The following is a 20,417-nucleotide window of genomic DNA, read 5'->3' as shown; positions in this document are numbered from 1 at the left end:
TTGGATACCTCATCCTTGATGAACGCATGTTTGATCTCGGACTATGGCCTTTTCTTCTGCTTAACCGGATGGAACTTTAGATCCAAACTCAGCTTGTGAATGGTTACCTCCGGTGGGATTCTTGTCATGTCAAGATGGGACAAAGCAAAACAGTTGGTGTTAGCTTTAAGAAAAATAATAAGTCTTTTCCTGAGCTCGGGGGATAACCCTGTGCCTAGGTATACCTTTTGATCCGGTAGATGCTTGATTAATATAACTTTCTCCAACTCTTCGACCATTGATTTGGTGGTGTCGGTGTTATTGGGAGCTATGAATGAGCTCGGGACACTGTAATCGTCTTCATCGTCCGCCCCCTGTTCTTCCTGTTTCTCCGGTTCGGCTGAGGCTGGTATCATTGATTGCTATTTAGCCTCTTCTTTTTTGGTTGGTTCCACGCTCCTTGATGTTGAAACCGTAGGCACCGGGATCACTTCATCGACGGCAACCATTTCCCTTATGGCCGGCTATTCTCCGCAGACTGTTTTGACTCCCTCCCGGCATGGGAAATTTTGGCGCCTGGTGTAAGGTTGAAGGTACCGCCCTCATGTTGTGGACCTATGGCCTTCCGAATAAAGCATTGTACCTCATATCCCCTTCGACCATGTAGAATTTCATTTCTTTGGTTGTCCTAATAGTGTTTACCGGCAAAGTTATCTCTCCTTTTGTGGTCTCACATGCCATGTTTAACGCATTCTATACCCAGACTGACGGTACAATTTTATCCTGTAACCCCAATTGCTATACGACCCTTGATCCGATAATGTTGGTCGAGCTACCTGGATCAATCAACGCACGTTTAACCGGGGATTTATTGATGAGTACAGATATTACCAATGCTTCGTTGTGAAGCTGTACGATGCCTTTAGCATCTTTGTCGCTGAACGAAATAGCTCCCCCTGGAACGTAATCCCGGGTGCATATTCCCTCATAATAGACACTTTAGTGCGTTTTATCATTGGCCTTGGGAGGTGCCCATTGTTGAAAAGTCGAGCAACTTCTTCTCTTAACTGTTGGCAATCTTTAGTCCTATGACCGTGAGTGTCGTGATACTTACATATCAAATTAGGATCTCTCTGAGCTGGGCCGAACCACAATGGTTAGGGCCACTTGGTCTCTTTGATGTGACCTATGACCGACACGATACTTGCAATGTCTATATTAAAGTTATACTCCGATAATCTTGGCGCTTCCTTACTCCCGAGTGACTTGTCGAACCCATTTTTGCTCATCAAGCACCGGCCGCTCGACTCTCGATCGCTTCTTCTCGTTCTTTATTTGGTGATGCCCGGATCCGTTTCCCCTCTGATTCGAGCTGTATGGTTGATATCGATCTAGGACCGTTCTTGATTCCTGATCAGTCACTTTCTTAGATCTATCATCGGTTCTGATGGGGTAAAAAGATATAGAAAGGGCCCCGAGTTGGTCATCCTTGACCCTGATCTTCGAATGGTACCTGTTGTGGACGTCCGCCCAGATTACCTCCGGTTACTCCACCAAAATTTGTTTTAGCTGTTGAGAGGCCACGGAACTTCAATGGTTGATCCCCTGAGTGAATTCCTTAACGGCCCAATCATTCGCAACTGGTGGCAGATCCATACGCTCCATCTGGAATCTTGACACAAACTCCCTGATCATCTCGTTATCCCTTTGTTTGACCTTGAAAAGATCTGATTTTCTAGTCTCGACCTTGATGGCTCCGGCATAGGCCTTTATGAAAGCGTCTGCAGCATAGCACATGAGTCAATGAAATTTGGAGGCTGGTTGTGATATCATTACTCCCTTGGACAAAGTTTCCCCAAACTTTTTCAACAACATCGACTCGATTTCGTGATCTTCCAATTCATTCCCTTTGATTGTGCATGTATAGGAGGCTACATGCTTATTTGGATCTGTGGTTCCGTTATATTTGGGAATGTCGGGCATTTGAAGCCTCTTCGGGATCGGCTTTGGTGCCGCACTCGGAGGAAAGGGCTTGTGAATAATTTTTTCTGAGTTCGGTCCCTTAAATAATGGAGGTGCTCCTGGGATCTGATCGACCCTGGAGTTGTATGTTTCCACCTTCTTGTCATTGGCCTCAATCCTTTTCTCGCCTGACTCTACCCGTTTGGTTAACACTTCGAGCATCTTCATTACCTTTGAAGTTTCCCCGAGCTTGGCTTCACCCGGTCTCTCGGTGATTTGTTCGTCTCTTCGAGTACTTTCCCGGGATTGTTTGGGCTCGACCTGTTAAGAGTATGGCTTTTATTCTGCAGTTGTGCTATCGCCATTTGTTGAGCCTGCAACATTTCAAAATCAGTCGTAGGCTCCCCCCATCACCTTCACCTTCGAGCGCTTCTCGAGTCGTTGGTCGAGGTTCTCCGCAAATACTATTTTCGGGATCAGTTGGAAAATTGATGTTGATGGCCTCCTGCGAGTTAGCATCGAACGGGACACCATTGGGATCGGCAGGAAGTACATCATTACTGGACACCACATTATTATTATTTTCACTATGATGGCCTGACTCAGCGTCAATGTTCAAGTGAGCAGACTGAGAGTTTGACATTTTTAGGCTGACCAGTAATTAAGATTTTAAAGAACAAGCGTAAAATAGGGCATGTTATGGAGATTCATACCAAATTATCACTGTTATCCTTAGCCCCACGGTGGGCGCCGAACTATTTACCTTAAAAATGAGTAACAATTAAATTTGTATGCGGTTTAAATGATACGTGTTTTAATTTAATACGAATAATTAAGAATAAAAGATAGATGAATTAAAGACGAAATAAATGATCAAACCAATCGAAATGTAATGACCAAGCCTGATCTAAGATTGGACAATGAGACTCATCCTTGATTGGACCCTCGGTACAAGCTCGGTCGTGAGTGGATAACAGAACAATCGAATAATACCTTGAACGGTAGCTAGAAGACAAAAGTAAACTTTTATTACTTTGAATTGCGTGTTACGATGTGTGAGACTAAAGAAAAACTCCCCCTTTATTTAGTAGGAGAATTTCATTCCTAGTACAAGTCCTAAAAAGGTACAACAACAACAACAACGACCCAGTAGAATCCCACGGTAATTGTTGATCTATAATGAACACAGAACAGGATTCGCGCTGTAAAATCTGGTTGAGGGCGAATATTATGGCCCCCTATCTGTCATGCATAACCGTCTACCGTATCTCCGAGGTACAGAAGTCATACTTGGTCCGGGACACGTCGCCTTACCGTGTCGGATCTCCAATACATCGTTCATTCTTCTCGGGTCTTGATATGAGGGGTTTTCAACCTCAATTATAATTTCGTCAATCCGTGCTTCCCTTCATTATCTCACTAGGGAATCGTAGAAAACTTTGTCTCCGATTTTACCCGTACAGAATAATAAGTTTTACTAATATAATTGTATATTTTTTTACTTGGAATTGTGTTTTTTTACATTTCATGGAAAAATGGTCTTTGCAGTTATTTGTCCATTTTAGCCACTAGTGTTGTTCCTTACCTCATGTTGATGAACTTATATTACTTTATCAGTAACGGTTGTGTGAAGTGAAAAATACTCATTCGTTATTAACTAAAGTTTTTGGGTTTAAAGTAAAGTCTATTTGTTAAGGATCACTTTATTCGTTAATGTGGTTTTTTTTTTGTGCGAATCCAAATTTAATCGGACCCTAATATGAATACCGGATAAAGAATGAGAAACCAAAAGAAAGAACTTAAATTTCTTTTGTAAAAATGTACAAGAGCAATTGCATAGACCATTCATATCATATATGTCCAAACCACAACTTCTTCTCCTTTCAATTGTTCAAACCCACAACTTTATGTTACTTGAGTGGTGTATTCAAACATATTGCCCCATTCTCCAAAATCCCGATACACTAGACCAACAATTTTGGCCAAAAATACACAATAATGTGCTTACGAGGAGGGGCATTTTGGAATGTTTGACAAGAAAAGGAAAAGTTTAAGGGCTTTTGACACGCACAAGATCCATCTTTGGCTAGAATTCGGTCTTACATCCAAAAAATAGAATAATATACTGGCTAGGCTAGTTTTAGATGGGATAATATAATGATGTTTTGAGCATAAGCAAATATTAATGAAGTTAAAGTTGCATATATCTTTTTAATTTGTAATGGTTGCGTCTTGGCTAATTAGCGCACATCTTCAATTCTCCATCAACAGAAATAGCGGGAAATTCTACCTTCTAAAGTTCAAACGAATAGACAAAAATCTATTTTTGTTACTAGAATTTAAATTTTAATCTTAACATTATATTTATCCTACTTTATTAGCTATTACATCTCTAGAGACAGATATTGAAATTTCCATTCGGATGGTTGATGCAATTAATCTCAAGACAAAGGTAGGAGCTTTGTGATAAATTCAGAAAATGTATATAAATGGACTTAAATTCAGAAAATGTAATAATAGTTGAGGAGCGAACTGATTACCTATTGAAGATATCACTTGGAAAACTGATGCTGTTTCACAAAAATGAACTTTAAAGTAAAGCAAAAGATCAGCAAATCCTATAAAAGAGGAAGAAGCAAAATCAATTTGTAGACAATAGAAAATAAAGTTGTGCTTTATAAGGTAAATCTATAGTTCAATAAACCAATTATAACAAAACAACGACAGATACAAACTTTAAAAATACAAAGTGCTGATTAAAGAAAATACTGAAGGAGAGGAAGAAGATTCCTTCATATTGATTAATTACTTAAACATTGTCATTAGAGAACTAAAATTCAGAACGATGAACTGCAAGATAGTAGATGAAAAGCAATAATAGCATAATATTGTTTTTAGCCTAACTGAAAATCATGCTTGAGGTTGTATACCTTGCAATATGAAGAATGAGTGTTTGGATTCCTTTTCAATTACCTGGATAGTGAAGAAGAAGATAATATGATTTACGAGGGAGGACTATAAAAGTTCTGTAATCAAGATGTCACCATAAAAATTATGGTAACTAATATTACAGATAATTTAGTGAAATTAAAGTGTTCAAGTATGTAATAAATGGAGTTAATTCTCTGGATAGTCACCCAATTTATGAGAATATTCTATCAAAATTACTTTTGTTTGGTTTGGATTTTGGAACAATGAAGTCATCCAACTATTCCTTCTTGAATTAAAAAATAAATAACATTCATTTGGCATGCCAGGTCATATTAAAAAATATATTTTTAATGTTAAAACTTATTTTTCTACAAATAACTCTTTTTCTTTCCTTGCAAACATTGTTCTGATTAATATGATCTATTAAATTATTCTTACGGGAGATTTTTAGGTAACGACAAATGGTACATCAATCAAGTATCGACAAGGTTTGTTCGTCTTGCTTCAATTAAATGACATATGATTATGGAAAAATAAAGTGGCTGACACATTTCAATAAAACTTGATAAGAAAATGATGATACAAGTTATAATAAACCAATATTTAAAACAAATAAACATGGATGCACTTTATAGTTTTATTAAATATTAAATTTTTTGAGAGGATCACAAATATTTTTGAATATATTTTTAAATTTTTTTTATATAAAAGTATATATAAAAATTATATATTTATTTTGTTTAAATTTTTTTACTCAATACCAAACTAAATCAAACCAAGCCTAATCGATTTTTTTGATTAACTTTTTAATTTGGTGCGGTTTTCGATTTGGTTTGAATATCCATGCCTGCATGTTATGCCTTAGGTTATTGCATAGTACGTACCCGATGGAATAAAAATACGGGTATTAGCTATATTTTTCCTTTAATTGTTATACTTTAATCATGTTTGAGTTAGAATGTGTGTGTTTTATATTCATTACGTGTTTAGGGTGTGTAGGACTTGCTAATGACCAAAGAAATAATTTTGGAGCTAAAATAGATAACTTAGAACTTCGAAGTATGAATAGAATTCCAAAATAATCAACTGAGATTGAGTTTGAGGGTCAAAAACCAAGTGTGCATGAAAAGAACTGAAAAATAACTTAAAACTCCAAAAATAGTCTATCAAGAGATGTCATGCAAGGTCTCACATGAGGTGCTCGGCATATGTCAGAAGTGCAAAATTTACACTTCCAAAAAAAACCCTTCTACTACGTTGGGGCATGCGTCATATCATATGGCGTGGTAGGCTTTTTTCAGGCATGTGTGGTCTGATTTGTGGTTCATAAAGAGTATTTTGGTCCAAAATCGTTCCTATATGGTGTAGATACATGAAAATACGATTTTAATTTAAGAAATTTTTGACCTGCGAAAGATTAGGAGATCAATTAAGGCTTGAAGAAACACAGATTCGTTGCTATTTCCACCAGCAAATGATTCAATACACAAGTTTGGGTTGAAAGTTGGTTGTAATATTTTTTAATTTCTATTCTTTTACGATGATATTGTTTTTGCTATTTGTGGAGTAGTTTTACCTTAAGGGTTTTGATAGACATGATGTTTTGAGTGTTATGGATTTGACTCTTGTTTAATTTTTTGAATTTGTTGATAGAGTTTTCATATGAATTGCAGAGTTGCTTACTATATTATTTAATCGTATGTCACGGTCCAAAACTTCACTAAGTCGTGATGATACCTAACCCAACCCGCTAGGTAAGTCCAACAGTATAAGTCACTATTATGGTAAGAAACTAACAAAGACAGTGAATGAAATAGCCAAAAGAGTTTAATATAATTATCCCAATGAATGATAGTACAAGTCAAGAGCGACTATGAATAAGAGTACAACTTCAGTTTGAGGAAAAATACGTCATCTATTTGAAATTTACATCGACAGAGTTATAACTTCTAATCTGCCACGAACAAATGGTAGCTTGTATCGGGACTGCTGGTACATCTTTAATGCTAGACTCTCGAACCCCCGAGGCGCTCTTCTCCAAATATCTGCACGCAAGGTGCGAAGTGTAGTATGAGTACAACCGATCCCACGTACTCAGTAAGTATCTTGACTAACCTCGGTGAAGTAGTGATGAGATTTTTAGGTCAAAGATACTCACTAATATAACCAGTTCAGTTAATATAACCGAGGGGTAAGGGGGATAAGAGGGCTAAGGGAGCTAAGAGTGGGGTCTTGGAACATAGAAACTTTGATTGGAAAGTCTGTAAAGTTAGCGAAGATTTTTGAGAAAAGAAAGATTAATATAGCTTTTGTATAGTAGACTAGATGGGTAGGAGATAAGGCGCGAGATGTGGACGGGTTCAAACTATGGTATTCTTCAAGGGTGGGGGCAGGAACGGGGAAGGTATCTTGGTTGATAAGGATCCCCGTAAAGAAGTGGTGGACGTTAGGAGGGTGAATGATAGGCTGATGACTATTAAGCTAGTTGTTGGAGGTTTTAATTTGAACATAATCAGTGCGTACGCACCCCTAGCAGGCTTGGATGAGGAAATCAAAAGGCGTTTCTGGAAGGATTTGGATGAGATGGTGCGTGGTATTCCGCATACCGAGAAGCTTTTCATAGGAGGAGATTTCAACGACCACATTGGAGCAACGTTTGGGGAGTATGATGATGTGCATTCTGACTTTGGTTATGGAGATAGAAACGGAGGAGCAACTTCTTTGTTGGACTTTGCTAGAATGTTTGATTTGGTGATAGCAAAATCGAGTTTTCCGAAGAAGATGGAGCACTTGGTCACCTTTCAGAGTTTGGTGGTCGAGACTCAGATTGTTTATCTACTCTGCAGAAAGTCCGATAGAGGTCTTTGCACAGATTGCATGGTCATCCCGAGTGAGAACCTTTCGACCCTTCATAGGCTCCTGGTCATGGACCTTGAGATCACGAGGAAGAGGGCGGTGTATAGCCAACATAGGAGTGGGGAGCCTTGACGGAAGATAAAGCGCAGGAGTTAGGGGTCAAGTAATTGGCTATGGGGGCTTGGAGGAGTAATGGGGAAGCAAGCGCTATGTGGACCACAATTGCACATAGCATTACGGAAGCCGCTAGAGAGGTATTAGGGATCTCGAAGGGTTACTCTGGTGGCCATAAGAGAGACTGGTGGTAGAATAGAGAGGTGTAAGGAAAAGTGGAAACCAAGAAATCGACGTATCTGAAGCTAGTGGAAAGTGTAGACGAAGAGGACAAGTGGGCGAATATGGAGAAGTATAAGTTGGCTAAGAAGGAGGCGAAGTTAGCAGTTATGGCGGCCAAGACTGTAGCTTTTGGTCATTTGTATGAGGAACTAGAGGGTCAAGGTGGAGATACAAGGTTGTTCAGGTTAGCCAAGGTGAGAGAAAGGAAGACTTGTGACTTGGACCAAGAAGGTAGAGTTTTGTTGGATGAGGGGCTTATCCGTCGGAGATGCAGACCTACTTCTATTATCTCTTGAACAAGGAGGGGGACAAGAGCATTGCACTGTGTGATTTGGAACTCTCTAGGAGTCATTATGACTTTGGGTATTGTAGGCGGATTAGAGTTGAGGAGGTTGAGGGGGCTATGTGCAAGATGAGCAGGGGCAAAACGATCGGGCCGGATGAAATCCCGGTAGGGTTTTGGAAGAGTGCGGGCAAGGCATGCTTGGAGTGGCTCACTAGGTTATCTAATGTCATTTTTAGAATGAAGATTGATGCCCAAAGAGTGGAGGTGGAGCACAATATTTCCTGTATAGAAGAACAAGGGTGATATCCAAAATTGCAACCTGCTTAGCTATACTATGGAAGTGTGGGAGAGGGTGGTTGAGCTAAGGGTGAGGAGGAGTGTGTCTATTTCCGACAACCAGTTCGGATATGCCGGAGCGTTCGACTACAGAAGCCATTCACCTTTTTTGGAGATTGATGGAGCAGTATATGGAGAGGAAGGACTTGCATATAGTATTCATCGAATTAGAAAACACGTACGATAAAGTCCTGAGGGAGGTTTTTTGGAGATGTTTGGAGTCTAGAGGTGCACCTGTTGACTACATTAGGATGATTACAGACATGTATGATGGAGCTAAGATGTCATACATCATATAGTGGGAGGGACTCGAACCATTTCCCGGTCATGATGGGGTTGCATTAGGGGTCGCCACCCAGCCTTTTTTTTGTTTTCCTTGGTGATGGACATACTAACGCGCCGTATCCAAGGGGAGTTACCATGGTGCATGCTATTTGTAGATGATATTATATTAATTGACGAGATGCGAGGCGGTGTGAATGCGAGGTTAGAGGTATGGAGGCAGACCTTGGAGTCTAAAGGTTTCAAGTTGAGCAGGACCAAGACACAATACTTGGAGTGTCAGTTCAGTGGTGTGACTTAGGGAGGGGAAGAGGAGGTGACGCTAGATTGGCAGATCATCCCTAGGAGAGGAAGGTTTAAGTACCTTGGATCTATTATACAAGGGGATGGGAAGATTGATGAAGATGTCACACATCGTATTGAGGCTGGGTGCATGAAATGGAGACTCACTTCTGGCGTTTTGTATGAAAAGAAGGTTCTACCGAAACTTAAAGGTAAGTTCTACAGAGTGGTGGTCAGATCGACTATGTTGTATGGGGCTGAGTGTTGGTCAGTCAAGATCGCTCATGTACAGAAGATGAAACTAGCAGGGTTGAAGATGTTGACATGGATGTGCAGGAACACCAAGTTAGATAGGATTAGGGATAAGGTTATTTGCGACAAGGTGAGTGTGGCTTCTATTGAGGACAAGATGCAGGAAGCAAGGCTTAAGTGGTTTGGACATGTGGGAAGGAGGAGCACAGATGTCCCAGTGAGGAGGTGTGAGAGGTTGACATGGGAGGGCCTACGAAGAGGTAGAGGTAGGACGAAGAAGAAGTGGGGAGAGGTGATTAGGCGAGATATGGCACAGCTTCAACTGACTGAGGACATGACCCCTGATAGAAAGGTGTGGAGGTCGAGGATTAGGGTAGTAGGGTAGGTGGTTTACATTTTTCATATCGGTAGTATTGGCACACATTCTCGCATTCTGTTTATAGTAGGTTTTTATGACTAACCATTGTTTTCTTTCTTTGTTGGTCATCTTATGATCTAGTTGTTTTCATATGCTTTTATATAGCTTTTTGGTGTTGTCCCTTGTTGTCTATATTTTTATTTATATGGTGATTATGCTTTCCTAAGCCGAGGGTCTACTGAAAACAACCTCTCTATCCTCACAAGGTAGGGGTAAGGTCTGCGTACACACTACCCTCCCCAGACGCCACAGTGTGGGATAATACTGGGTATGTTGTTGTTGTAGTTAAATTTACAATAGAAATAACACTAGAATAACAAATTAAATTGCAAGAACAAGTATGAGAAGTAGCAAATTATTAACTAAAATAAACAAAGATCGATTTTCCAACAACCAATCCCCTTCTAACAGCTCATGTCACGAGGTTAAATAGTAACCCACGGATCTTCGTAATATGAGGAACGTGTTCAATATATCGAATCAAATGTCATGACAATACGCTTACCCTTCGTGCATTTACGTCATCCTCACCAAATATATTCTTGTATGTCAAATCAATCGCACGGCAACACCTGTAATGACCCGACAATTTTTTTGAGCTCCAGCATGTCGTTCGGCAGTTTGAGGCCTTGCTTAGCTCCAATTCATGTATTATGACTTGAACGCATGTTTGATTTTGATTTTTGAGAAGTTCGGAGTTGATTTGGAATAATAATTCTCAATTCGAAAACTTTAAGTTAAAATAATTGACCAATGTTTGACTTTTGATTAAACGACATCAGATCGGAGTTTTGACGGTTTCATTAGGTCAGGATGGTAATTTTGGACTTAGGCGTATGTCCGTATTTGGATTTGGAGGTTCGTAGGTTAATTTAATGCTTTTTGGCAAAAGTTAGGAAATTGAAGGTCTGGAAGGTTGATAGTTTTGACCGAGCGTTAACTTTGTTGATATAGGGTCCGGATTGTAGTACCGGGAGTTTGTATAGGTCCGTTGTGTCAATTGGGACTTGCATACGAACGTTGAGGTCATTCCGGGTTGATTTGGCATGGTTCAACATGAGTTTTAGAAGTTTAGAAGTTCATTAGTTTATTAGGATTGAATTGATGTGCGATTCATAATTTTCATGTTATTTGGTATGATTTGAGGCCTCGTATGTTTGTATTATGTTTTGGAACAGGTTGGTGTGATTGGGCAGGGCCCCGGTGGTCTCGAGTGTGTTTCAGATAGGTTTGGGTTGTGTCGTGCTCTTATTTGATGTTTCAACGTCGTTTCTTTGGGTATAAAGGGTACCATATTGACCGAACTACCTTTATTTGTGATTACATTGAACCAGTATATCTGTATCGTAACTACATAAACCAGAATCATCTAGTTCCGAGGTCGAATGAGAGAGTTATGCACATTTCTGTGTCGGGAAAGATTGCTAGTTTCTGGTGCGAACTTTTGTTCTTCGTGAATGCGAGAGTTTTCCCATGAATGCGAATAAGAAATTCTTGGTTTACCGGTCAACGCGAAATTTTTTTCTTCGAGAACGCGAAGGTGTCCCGCGAAGGCCAAGAACAAAAATCACCTGGGCAATGTTTTAAAGGGGTAGACCGAACATTTTATTATTTAGAGCATATCGTGAGTTCTAGAGCTCCGTTTGAGGTGTTGTTTGCAGCGTTGTTCTCGTATCAACAAGGGGGTAAATATATAACCTTTATTTTCATGTTTTCCTGTGATTATTTCCATTGGTTATTACTTTTATCCGTGTTTGGATGATAGAAATTGGGATTTTGAGCCCCAAAGTTGACATATGATAAACCCTTGATTTGAGGGTCAATTCATGGACGAAATTGGATGCTTTTCTGGATATAGACTATATAAGTTATGGGTAATATTTTTTTTTTGATAATTTTGGAATCGGGGCACGTGGACCCGGTGTTGACTTTTCGGCCAGAATTGGGAATTGCTATAAATTATTAAATTGCAAGTATTGGAGTATATTTTTAATGGTTTTCACGTTCTTTTATTACTTTTGGATCGTTTATCATCGGTTTAAGGTGTTAGATAGGCATTGAAGCCGGTTATCGAATTTCGGAGTGAGGTAAGTCTCATGTATAACCTTGTGAGGGGGAAACTACCCCTTTGGTATTGTATTTTGTTACATGCTACTTGTATGGGAGTTACGTACGTACGAGGTGACAAGATTCCATACGTAGCTAAAATCATGCTCTCGTCTAGGTAGACTTAGGACTTTATCATGCGATTTTTATATTACCTAAACTCAATTTGTTAGTTTAATTACCAAAAACTTGTAAATGTAATTTGATTAGAGATCATGATAGAACAAACCTCATTACCTTGAGGTGTTTGGCCGGATATTTGATCGTTGGTAACAGTTATGCTTACTTATATTCCTATTCTTGTGTTGCAAACACGTGGCCGCAATTTGATAAGTTTCTCCTCTTCTTGTGGATCGAGCCGAATGCTTCAGCAATATATTTGAGATGCATCTATGGTTCGCGCCGGTCGACCCTCAGCAGTGTACACATTATTCTGAATGACTCGAGAGGAGGATTAAACGGTTCATGGTTTAGAGGTTCAGCATATAATCCTAGCGGAAGAGAGCCAATTAGACTATGGATGTTCAAGCTTTGGTTGACGGAGTAGGGAGATTGGATATTTTCAAACTTGGTCGAAATCTTGTTTGTGTTATGGTGTTGTCATTCTTGTTTGGACGCATTAAGGCTCGTCAGTATGACGGTATTCATTTGTTTTCCTTTGGGGCACGGTGTTGTTAAATGGTATCTAAAAACCGATTATCGGGGGTGATAGTGTGTTGCAATTTTAGGGTCGAATCGGTGTTTCTAGTGTCGATGGCTCGAGAAAAATGATCTTAAGGAGGCTTAGAGTTGATGTTAATCTATTTGTTCGGGTGCTGCAGAGATGGATCGTGATTTAAAACAACATTGTTGGCAGCGAAGTATGAGAAAGGTTATGAAGGATTATGTCTCGTGGTGGTTAAATTGTTAGCAAATCAAGTACGAGTAGCATAGATCGATTAGTTGCTTAGAAGATGGATTAACCTGAATGGGAGTGGAAGAATATCATTTGGATTTTTGGTGGCAGGGTAGCCACACACTTTGAGAAAGTTTAGAGTGATTGGGGTCATGGTTGATAAATGACTAAGTCTGTGTATTTTGTTTGGTGCAGTGGTTTCTGTACTTAGGAAGTTTGAATGTGAATAGAAGAGTTTGCCTGGAAAGTAGAGGAACGTGAATGCTTGATCATCGTGTTTGGATGCAACATGACTTCGAGTTCTGGAATGCATTGTTGGATATTTAGTGGATGTTAATGGAAAAGACAAGACTCTTACAGATGGTGGGCAAATGGGGTCATGAGGATTCCCTAATTTCGTGGTGGTTGTAACCGGGGCAATATCGTTGGAAGACGTCGATATGGAATTACACAAGTGGGCTATCTCATGTGAGCAGGTTAGCAGTTACGTGATTTCTGATGAAGTTCCTATGAAGGATTCTACTTTCTATCTAGCGAAAGTCATGTACTATGATGTGGGCTTAGATCGCGTGAAGAAGATGTTCCGACTCCTAGGAGATTGAGTGTGCGTTGGGGCTGGTAATTCGGGGTATGTCACGATTAGTGCAACAAAAGCTTTTGATAATTTGGTTGAGTAACAATGTGAGATCATGGTAACTAAGAAGAATGAGTCATTGTGGGTTCTAGATTTATATGATTGTCGCTTAAAGGTAAATGGGGGAGCCTACCGTCTATGATTGGGTCACGTGGTTATTTGCCTTAGCAGATTTAGGATATCGATATGTTGGTGGATTAGTTATGACTAAGGGAATAAAACATTAGGTGTAATTCAAGCAATGGATTTGATGGATGTGTGCGACGTGTAACCTCATTGATATGTGAGGATTGTGGAATGATTTGAATTTTATACTTCTGGTGGATATGATGTACAAGGGTACTTTGAGTATTCTAAGTTATCATCGGGTCTGCAATGCAGTGTTAGAGAAATGGGAGAAACAACTTCGGGTTCACAGAAGATCTAATCAGCGTATGGGTATAAGTTGGAGATACTATTGAGTGTATGTGGGGGGGGGGGGGGGGGTATAAAATGGCTTATGGATGTTGAGACGATGTGGTCTTGTGATTTGGGTCACTCGGGATGAGTGTTGATTGAGGTCCATTATGTGTTCGAATAGAGGTAGTATTTCGAAGGCAAGTCAAGAGTAAATCGGAAAAAGCTGAGTTAGTCTAGTAATGGTTTGGATCGACATGGTTAAGGAAAGGATCGGCTCCTTTGATGTGGTAAGGATATACAGGTGATTCATGGCTAAACGTGTGGGATCGACAACCTCCGCAATGTGATTGATTTGGAGGTATTTGATTCAGATGGTTTTGATATGTGTAAATCGGTCCCGGAAGAGTCATATCGGTTTAAAACATGACTTGAGGTTTGCATTTTCTGCAGTTATGGGAAGTTAGTTGTGCGTTGTGGTTCTTCTTCTGAGATGAGTTAAGTGAAAGGTTTCTAGCCGGCGAAGTGTTTATTCTACTAGTGGTTCAGGAGTTTTTATGAGATTCTTGTACTCTCGCGTAGCAACATGATAGGTGCAGTGAGCTGTATGGAATTGGAACTTGAAGATCAAGGTTGCGATCTAGTTTTGACAGGAATGTCACGAGCTCAGAAGAGCTGGGTAGAAATCTCAGGTGTTCAGAGTATGCTGGTTCTCTTTTTGTGTCACCCGAAAATGGTGTTCCGTGGAAGAGGCATTGTGTATTGGATCACAGATTCTTGAATTGCATTACAGAAATAGTAAGGTTAGTTGGTATCCATGGATGTGCAAATTTTGCTACTTGGTGAGGAAGGTTGTGGGAGTATCTCCCATGGGATGACCATATAAGTGTGACGTGTCAGTTATTTAAGTGGAAGAGATGGAAATCAGGTATGGAGATTCTGGTACTGTCACTGATGGGAGAGTTTATGTTCGCGAGACACTCTATTCCCTTGGTTGCGGACTGTGGAAGTTGTTCTGGGTTGAATGGTAGATCGTATGTGTCATGGATATGGTCATTCTGGATCTTTAGAAGGTCATTGACCTATTTTGGGGCGACTGAAATCGGCTGCGAGGTCAATGGGTAGGCCTAATGTGAATATATGTTTAATATCAGATCAGATATGGTTATTCGATATAGCATTACTTATGGATGGGTCTTTGTGTGTGGTGGATGTTATTCCTGCCTTGGTCTATTTCAGGTGCTACTCTTTTATGCCATGCGTGTTGTGAGACGACTTGATTATTCACACATGTATTGTGATCCTGTGTAGCTTGTGGTGTTATATGAGCGAGATGGCCCTCAAGACACAGGTTGTTTATTGCACCTTACTCTTGCTTGACATTTTGTAGCGCATGGAGCTATCTATCTCCCTAAGGTTGTGTTTATGCACTTAATGTTCTTGTGGTCGATATTCGGTCATTTAGTGGGTATGGCCATTTTGGCTCGATGAATATTTCCTTATTGATTATTATGTGTGGATCGGGTGGTACGCCGCTAGGGGTATTATGTTTAAATCGTGTTACACGCCGCAATAGTGAAATGTGGAGCACGATTACTTATACTTATTTCGTGTGTTTTGTTTCTTACCCTTAAGGTAGGTTCATAACATTTGTCTAGTTGATTTGAATGTTAGTTCTTTACCAGAGTTCATTTTTCCTTATTGGTCGTATTCGAGTTCTATCCTGTTGGCGCATTAGTTGCATCATATGAGATTTTAGATGGTATTTGAGGTGGCTTATCACCCAGTAGCTTGTACTGTGTGAGACGAGGTTGCTGGATTTGAAATTAGTATAATCGGATTTGTATAATGTATATTAGAGGGAAATTGCCATTAATTAATCCAGAATGAGGCAATGGTTCTTGTCAAGAGGAGAGACTCAATGAGTTATTGATTTGGAAGGTTGTTATGAGTTTCTACATGCCCTTTTCATTGTTGCAGTATTGCAAGGTTGGAATAGGGCTTGTATGTGTCATGTGGTATGGTAAGAGCATCGGATTCATGAATTTGCAGCTATTGTGGTTGGAGGATGCTATTATGGGCATAATAAATATGCGGTGCATAGTGCGATTTCAGCATCGGTGCATGATCATGTTATGGTACAACGTGTTGAGATTGAGGCGGTGTTCATATGTTAGAATCAGTCCCGGTAGAGAATTCCGGATGTTAGATTTGGTTCTAAGGCTTATGGGCTAAGGTAACAGGAATGACCTTCAGTCTAGCTTGAGATAATGTGCTCATATGGGTTGTGGTGGCACAGGTAGGTGCACGAGGTGTTAAAATATGATTTTGGGCAACTCGGGGATGATTCTTGGCACGTTCGAGGACGAACGTACGTTTAAACGAGGGAGAATGTAATTACTCGACCGGTCGTTTTGAGGTCTAGTATGCCGTTAGGCGAATTGAGGCATTGAGTAGCTTCACTTCATGTATTAAGACATGCACGTTTGGTTGGTTTCACTTTTCGAGAAGTTCAGAGCTGATTTGGAAGAATAATTCTTAATTTGGAAGCTTTGAGTTGAAAGAGTTGACTAAGGTTTGACTTTTAAGTAAACGACCTTGAATCAGAATTTTGATGGTTCCATTAGGTCTGGATGGTAATTTTTGACTTAGGCGTACGTTCGAATTTGGAGGTCCGTAGGTTGATTTGATGTTTGTGGCGAAAGTTGGAAGGTTGATAGGTCTGACCGTGAGTTGACATTTTTGATACTTTATCCAGATTGTGGTGCCTGGAGTTGTTATAGGTTCATTGTATCATTTGGGACTTGCATGCAAAATTTAAGATCATTCCGGGTTGATTTGGCATGGTTCGACATGCGTTTTAGAAGTTTAAAAGTTCATTAGGCTTGAATTGATGTGCTTTGATGTTATTTAGTCTAATTTGAGACCTCAAGTAGGTTTGTGGTATGTTTTGGGACTGGTCGTATGTTCTAGGGCTTGTATGTGTCATGTGGTATGTTACGAGCATCGGATTCGTGAATTTGTAGCTATTGTGGTTGGAGGATGTTAGTATGGGCATAATAATTATGCGGTGCATTGTGTGATTTAAGCATGGGTGCATGACCATGTTTAGGTACATCATGTTGAGATTGAGGCGGTGTTCATATGTTATAATTAACCCCGATAGAGAATTCCGGATGTTAGAATTTTGTTCTAAGGTTTACGGGCTTCGATAGCAAGAATGACCTTCAGTATGACTTGAGATAGTGTGCTCATATGGGTTGTGGTGGCAGGGGTAGGTGCACAAGGTGTTAAATTATGATTCTGGGCAACTCGGGGATGAATCTTGGCACGTTCGAGGACGAACATATTCTAAGTGAGGGAGAATGTGATGACTTGACCGGTCATTTTGAGGTCTAGCATGTCGTTCGGAAGTTTGAGGCCTTGAGTAGCTTCACTTCATGTATTATGACATGCACCTGTGGTTTGTTACAATTTTTGAGAAGTTCAGAGTTGATTTTGAAGAATAATTCTAAATTTGGATGCTTTAAGTAAAAACAATTGACAAAGGTTTGAGTTTTGAGTAAGCCACCTCAGATTGGAATTTTGATGGTTCTGTTAGGTCCGGATGGTAATTTTGGACTTAGGCGTATGTCCAAATTTGGAGGTCAGTAGGTTGATTTGATGTTTTTGGCGAAAGTTGGAAGGTTGATAGGTTTGACCGAGAGTTGACTTTTTTGATATTGGATCTAGATGTGGTGCCGGGAGTTGTTATAGGTTCGTTGTATCATTAGAGACTTGCAGGCAAAATTTAAGATCATTCCGGGTTGATTTGGCATGGTTCGACATATGTTTTAGAAATTTAAAAGTTCATCAGTTCATTAGGCTTGAATTGAAGTGCGATTCATAATTTTGATATTGTTTGGTGTGATTTGAGACCTCAAGTAGGTTCGTGTTATATTTTGGGACTGGTCGTATGTTTTGGGGCTATTATGTGTCATGTGGTATGTTACGAGCATCGAATTTGTAAATTTGCAACTATTATGGTCGGAGGATGTTATTATGGGCATAATAACTATGTGGTGCATTGTGTGATTTCAGCATGGGTGCATTGTCATGTTTTCGTACAGCGTGTTGAGATTTAGGCGGTGTTCATTTGTTTGAATCAGTCCCTGTAGAGAATTTTGGATGTTAGAACTTGGTTCTAAGGCTTATGGGCTATGGTAGCAGGAATGACCTTCAGTCTGGCTTGAGATAATGTGCTCATATGGGTTGTGGTGGCACGGGTAGGTGCACGAGGTTTTTCAATTATAAATTTGGGCAACTCACGGTAAGTTCTTAGCACATTCGAGGACGAACTTATGTTTAAGCGATGGAGAATGTATTGACCCGACCGGTCATTTTGAGGTCTAGCATGTCGTTATGGAGTTTGAGGACTTAAGTAGCTTCACTTCATGTATTATGACATGCACTTGTGGTTGGTTACAATTTTTGAGAAGTTCGGAGTTGATTTGGAAGAATAATTCTCAATTTGGAAGCTTTAAGTTGAAAGAGTTGACCAAGGCTTAACTTTTGAGTAAACGACCTCAGATCAGAATTTTGATGGTTTCGCTACGTCTGGATGGTGATTTTGGACTTAGGCGTATGTCCCGATTTGGAGGTCCATAGGCTGATTTGATATTTTTTGGCGAAAGTTAGAAAATTGAAGGTTTGGAAGGTTGATAGGTTTGACCGAGAGATTGACTTTTTTGATATGGATCTTAATTGTGGTTCCGAGAGTTGTTATTTGTTCTCATTTGGGACTTGCATGCAAAATTTAAGATCATTTCGGGTTAATTTGGCATAGTTCAACATGAGTTATAGAAGTTTAAAATCTCATTAGTTCATTAGGCTCGAATTGCTGTACAATTCATGACTTTGATGTTGTTTGGTGTGATTTGAGACCTCAAGCAGGTTCGTGTTATGTTTTAGGACCGGTCGTATGTTTTAGGGCTTGTATGTGTCATGTGGTATGTTACGAGCATCGAATTTGTGAATTGGCAGCTATTGTGGTTGGACGATGTTAGTATGGGCATAATAATTATGCGGTGCATTGTGTGATTTCAGCATGAGTGCATGATCATGTTTTGGAACAACGTGTTGAGATTTAGGCGGTGTTCATATGTTAGAATCATTCCCGGTAGAGAACTCCAGATGTTAGAATTTGGTTCTAAGGCTTATGGGCTAAGGTAGCAGGAATGACCTTCTGTCTAGCTTGAGATAATGTGCTGATATGGGTTGTGGATGGCACGAGTAGGTGCACGAGGTGTTAAACTACGATTTTGGGCAACTCGAGGGCGGTTCCTGGCACGTTCGAGGACGAACGTATGTCTAAGCGAGGGAGAATGTAATGACCCGACCGTTCGTTTTGAGGTCTAGCATGTCTTTAGGCTGTTTGAAGCCTTGAGTAGCTTCACATCATGTATTATGCCATGCTCTTCTGGTTGGTTTCAAATTTTGAGAAGTTCAGAGTTGATTTAGAAGAATAATTCTCAATTTCGAAGATTTAAGTTGAAAGAGTCGACCAAGGTTTAACCTTTGAGTAAAGACTTCAGATCAGAATTTTGATGGTTCCGTTAGGTGCGGATGGTAATTTAGAGTTAGGCGTATGTCCGGATTTGAAGGTCCGAAGGTTGATTTGATGTTGTTTGGCCAAAGTTGGAAGATTGAAGGTTGGAAGGTTGATAGGTTTGACTGTGAGTTCACTTTTTTGATATTGGATCCGAATTGTGGTTCTGGGAGTTATTTTAGGTCTGTTGTATCATTTGGGAATTGCATGTTTAAGGTTATATCGGGTTGATTTAGCATGGTTTGACATGCGTTTCAGAAATTAAAAAGTTTATTAGTTAATTAGGCTTGAATTGATGTGCGATTCATAAATTTGATGTTGTTTGGTATGATTTGAGATCTCAAGTAGGTTCATGTTATGTTTTAGGATTGGTTGGTATGTTTTGGACTTGTATGTGTCATGTGGTATACTACGAGCATCAGATACGTGAATTTGCAAATATAATGGTTGGAGGATGTTATTATGGGCATAATAATTATGTGGTGTATTGTGTGATTTCAGCATGGCAGCATGATCATGTTTTGGTACAGCGTGTTGAGATTGAGGCGGTGTTCATATGTTAGAATCAGTCCCGGTAGAGAATTCCAGATGTTAGAATTTGGTTCTAAGGCTTATGGGCTAAGGTAGAAGGGATGACCTTTAGTATGGCTTGAGATAATGTGCTAATATAGTTTGCGGTGGCGCGGGTAGGTGCACGAGGTGTTAAATTATGATTTTGGGCAACTCGGGGACGATTCTTGGCACATTCGAGGACGAACATATGTTTAAGCTAGGGAGAAAGTAATGACCCCACCGGGCGTTTTGAGGTCTAGCATGTCGTTAGGTGGTTTGAGGCGTTGAGTAACTTCACTTCATGTCATATGACATGCACGTGTGATT

At 39.9% G+C, this 20,417-nt stretch overlaps 1 protein-coding gene across 1 annotated transcript; it reads left to right on the top strand.

The window, feature by feature from the left end:
* The first annotated feature begins 7,239 nt into the window (after positions 1–7,239).
* On the top strand, positions 7,240–7,860 carry LOC109207469 (craniofacial development protein 2-like). Its single transcript, XM_019370399.1, has one exon. It carries the CDS (start codon positions 7,240–7,242, stop codon positions 7,858–7,860), a length of 621 nt encoding a protein of 206 aa, XP_019225944.1.
* The last annotated feature ends 12,557 nt before the right edge of the window (positions 7,861–20,417 follow it).

The sequence above is a fragment of the Nicotiana attenuata genome, unplaced genomic scaffold (genome assembly GCF_001879085.1).
Source record: "Nicotiana attenuata strain UT unplaced genomic scaffold, NIATTr2, whole genome shotgun sequence".
Taxonomy (NCBI): domain Eukaryota; kingdom Viridiplantae; phylum Streptophyta; class Magnoliopsida; order Solanales; family Solanaceae; genus Nicotiana; species Nicotiana attenuata.
The sequence above is the reverse complement of the archived record's forward strand: the minus strand, read 5'-3'. Positions and strand labels throughout refer to the sequence as shown.

Coding starts and splice junctions, on each gene's coding strand:
- LOC109207469 (XM_019370399.1), top strand. CDS start 7,240: ATGGTATTCTTCAAGGGTGGGGGCAGGAACGGGGAAGGTATCTTGGTT.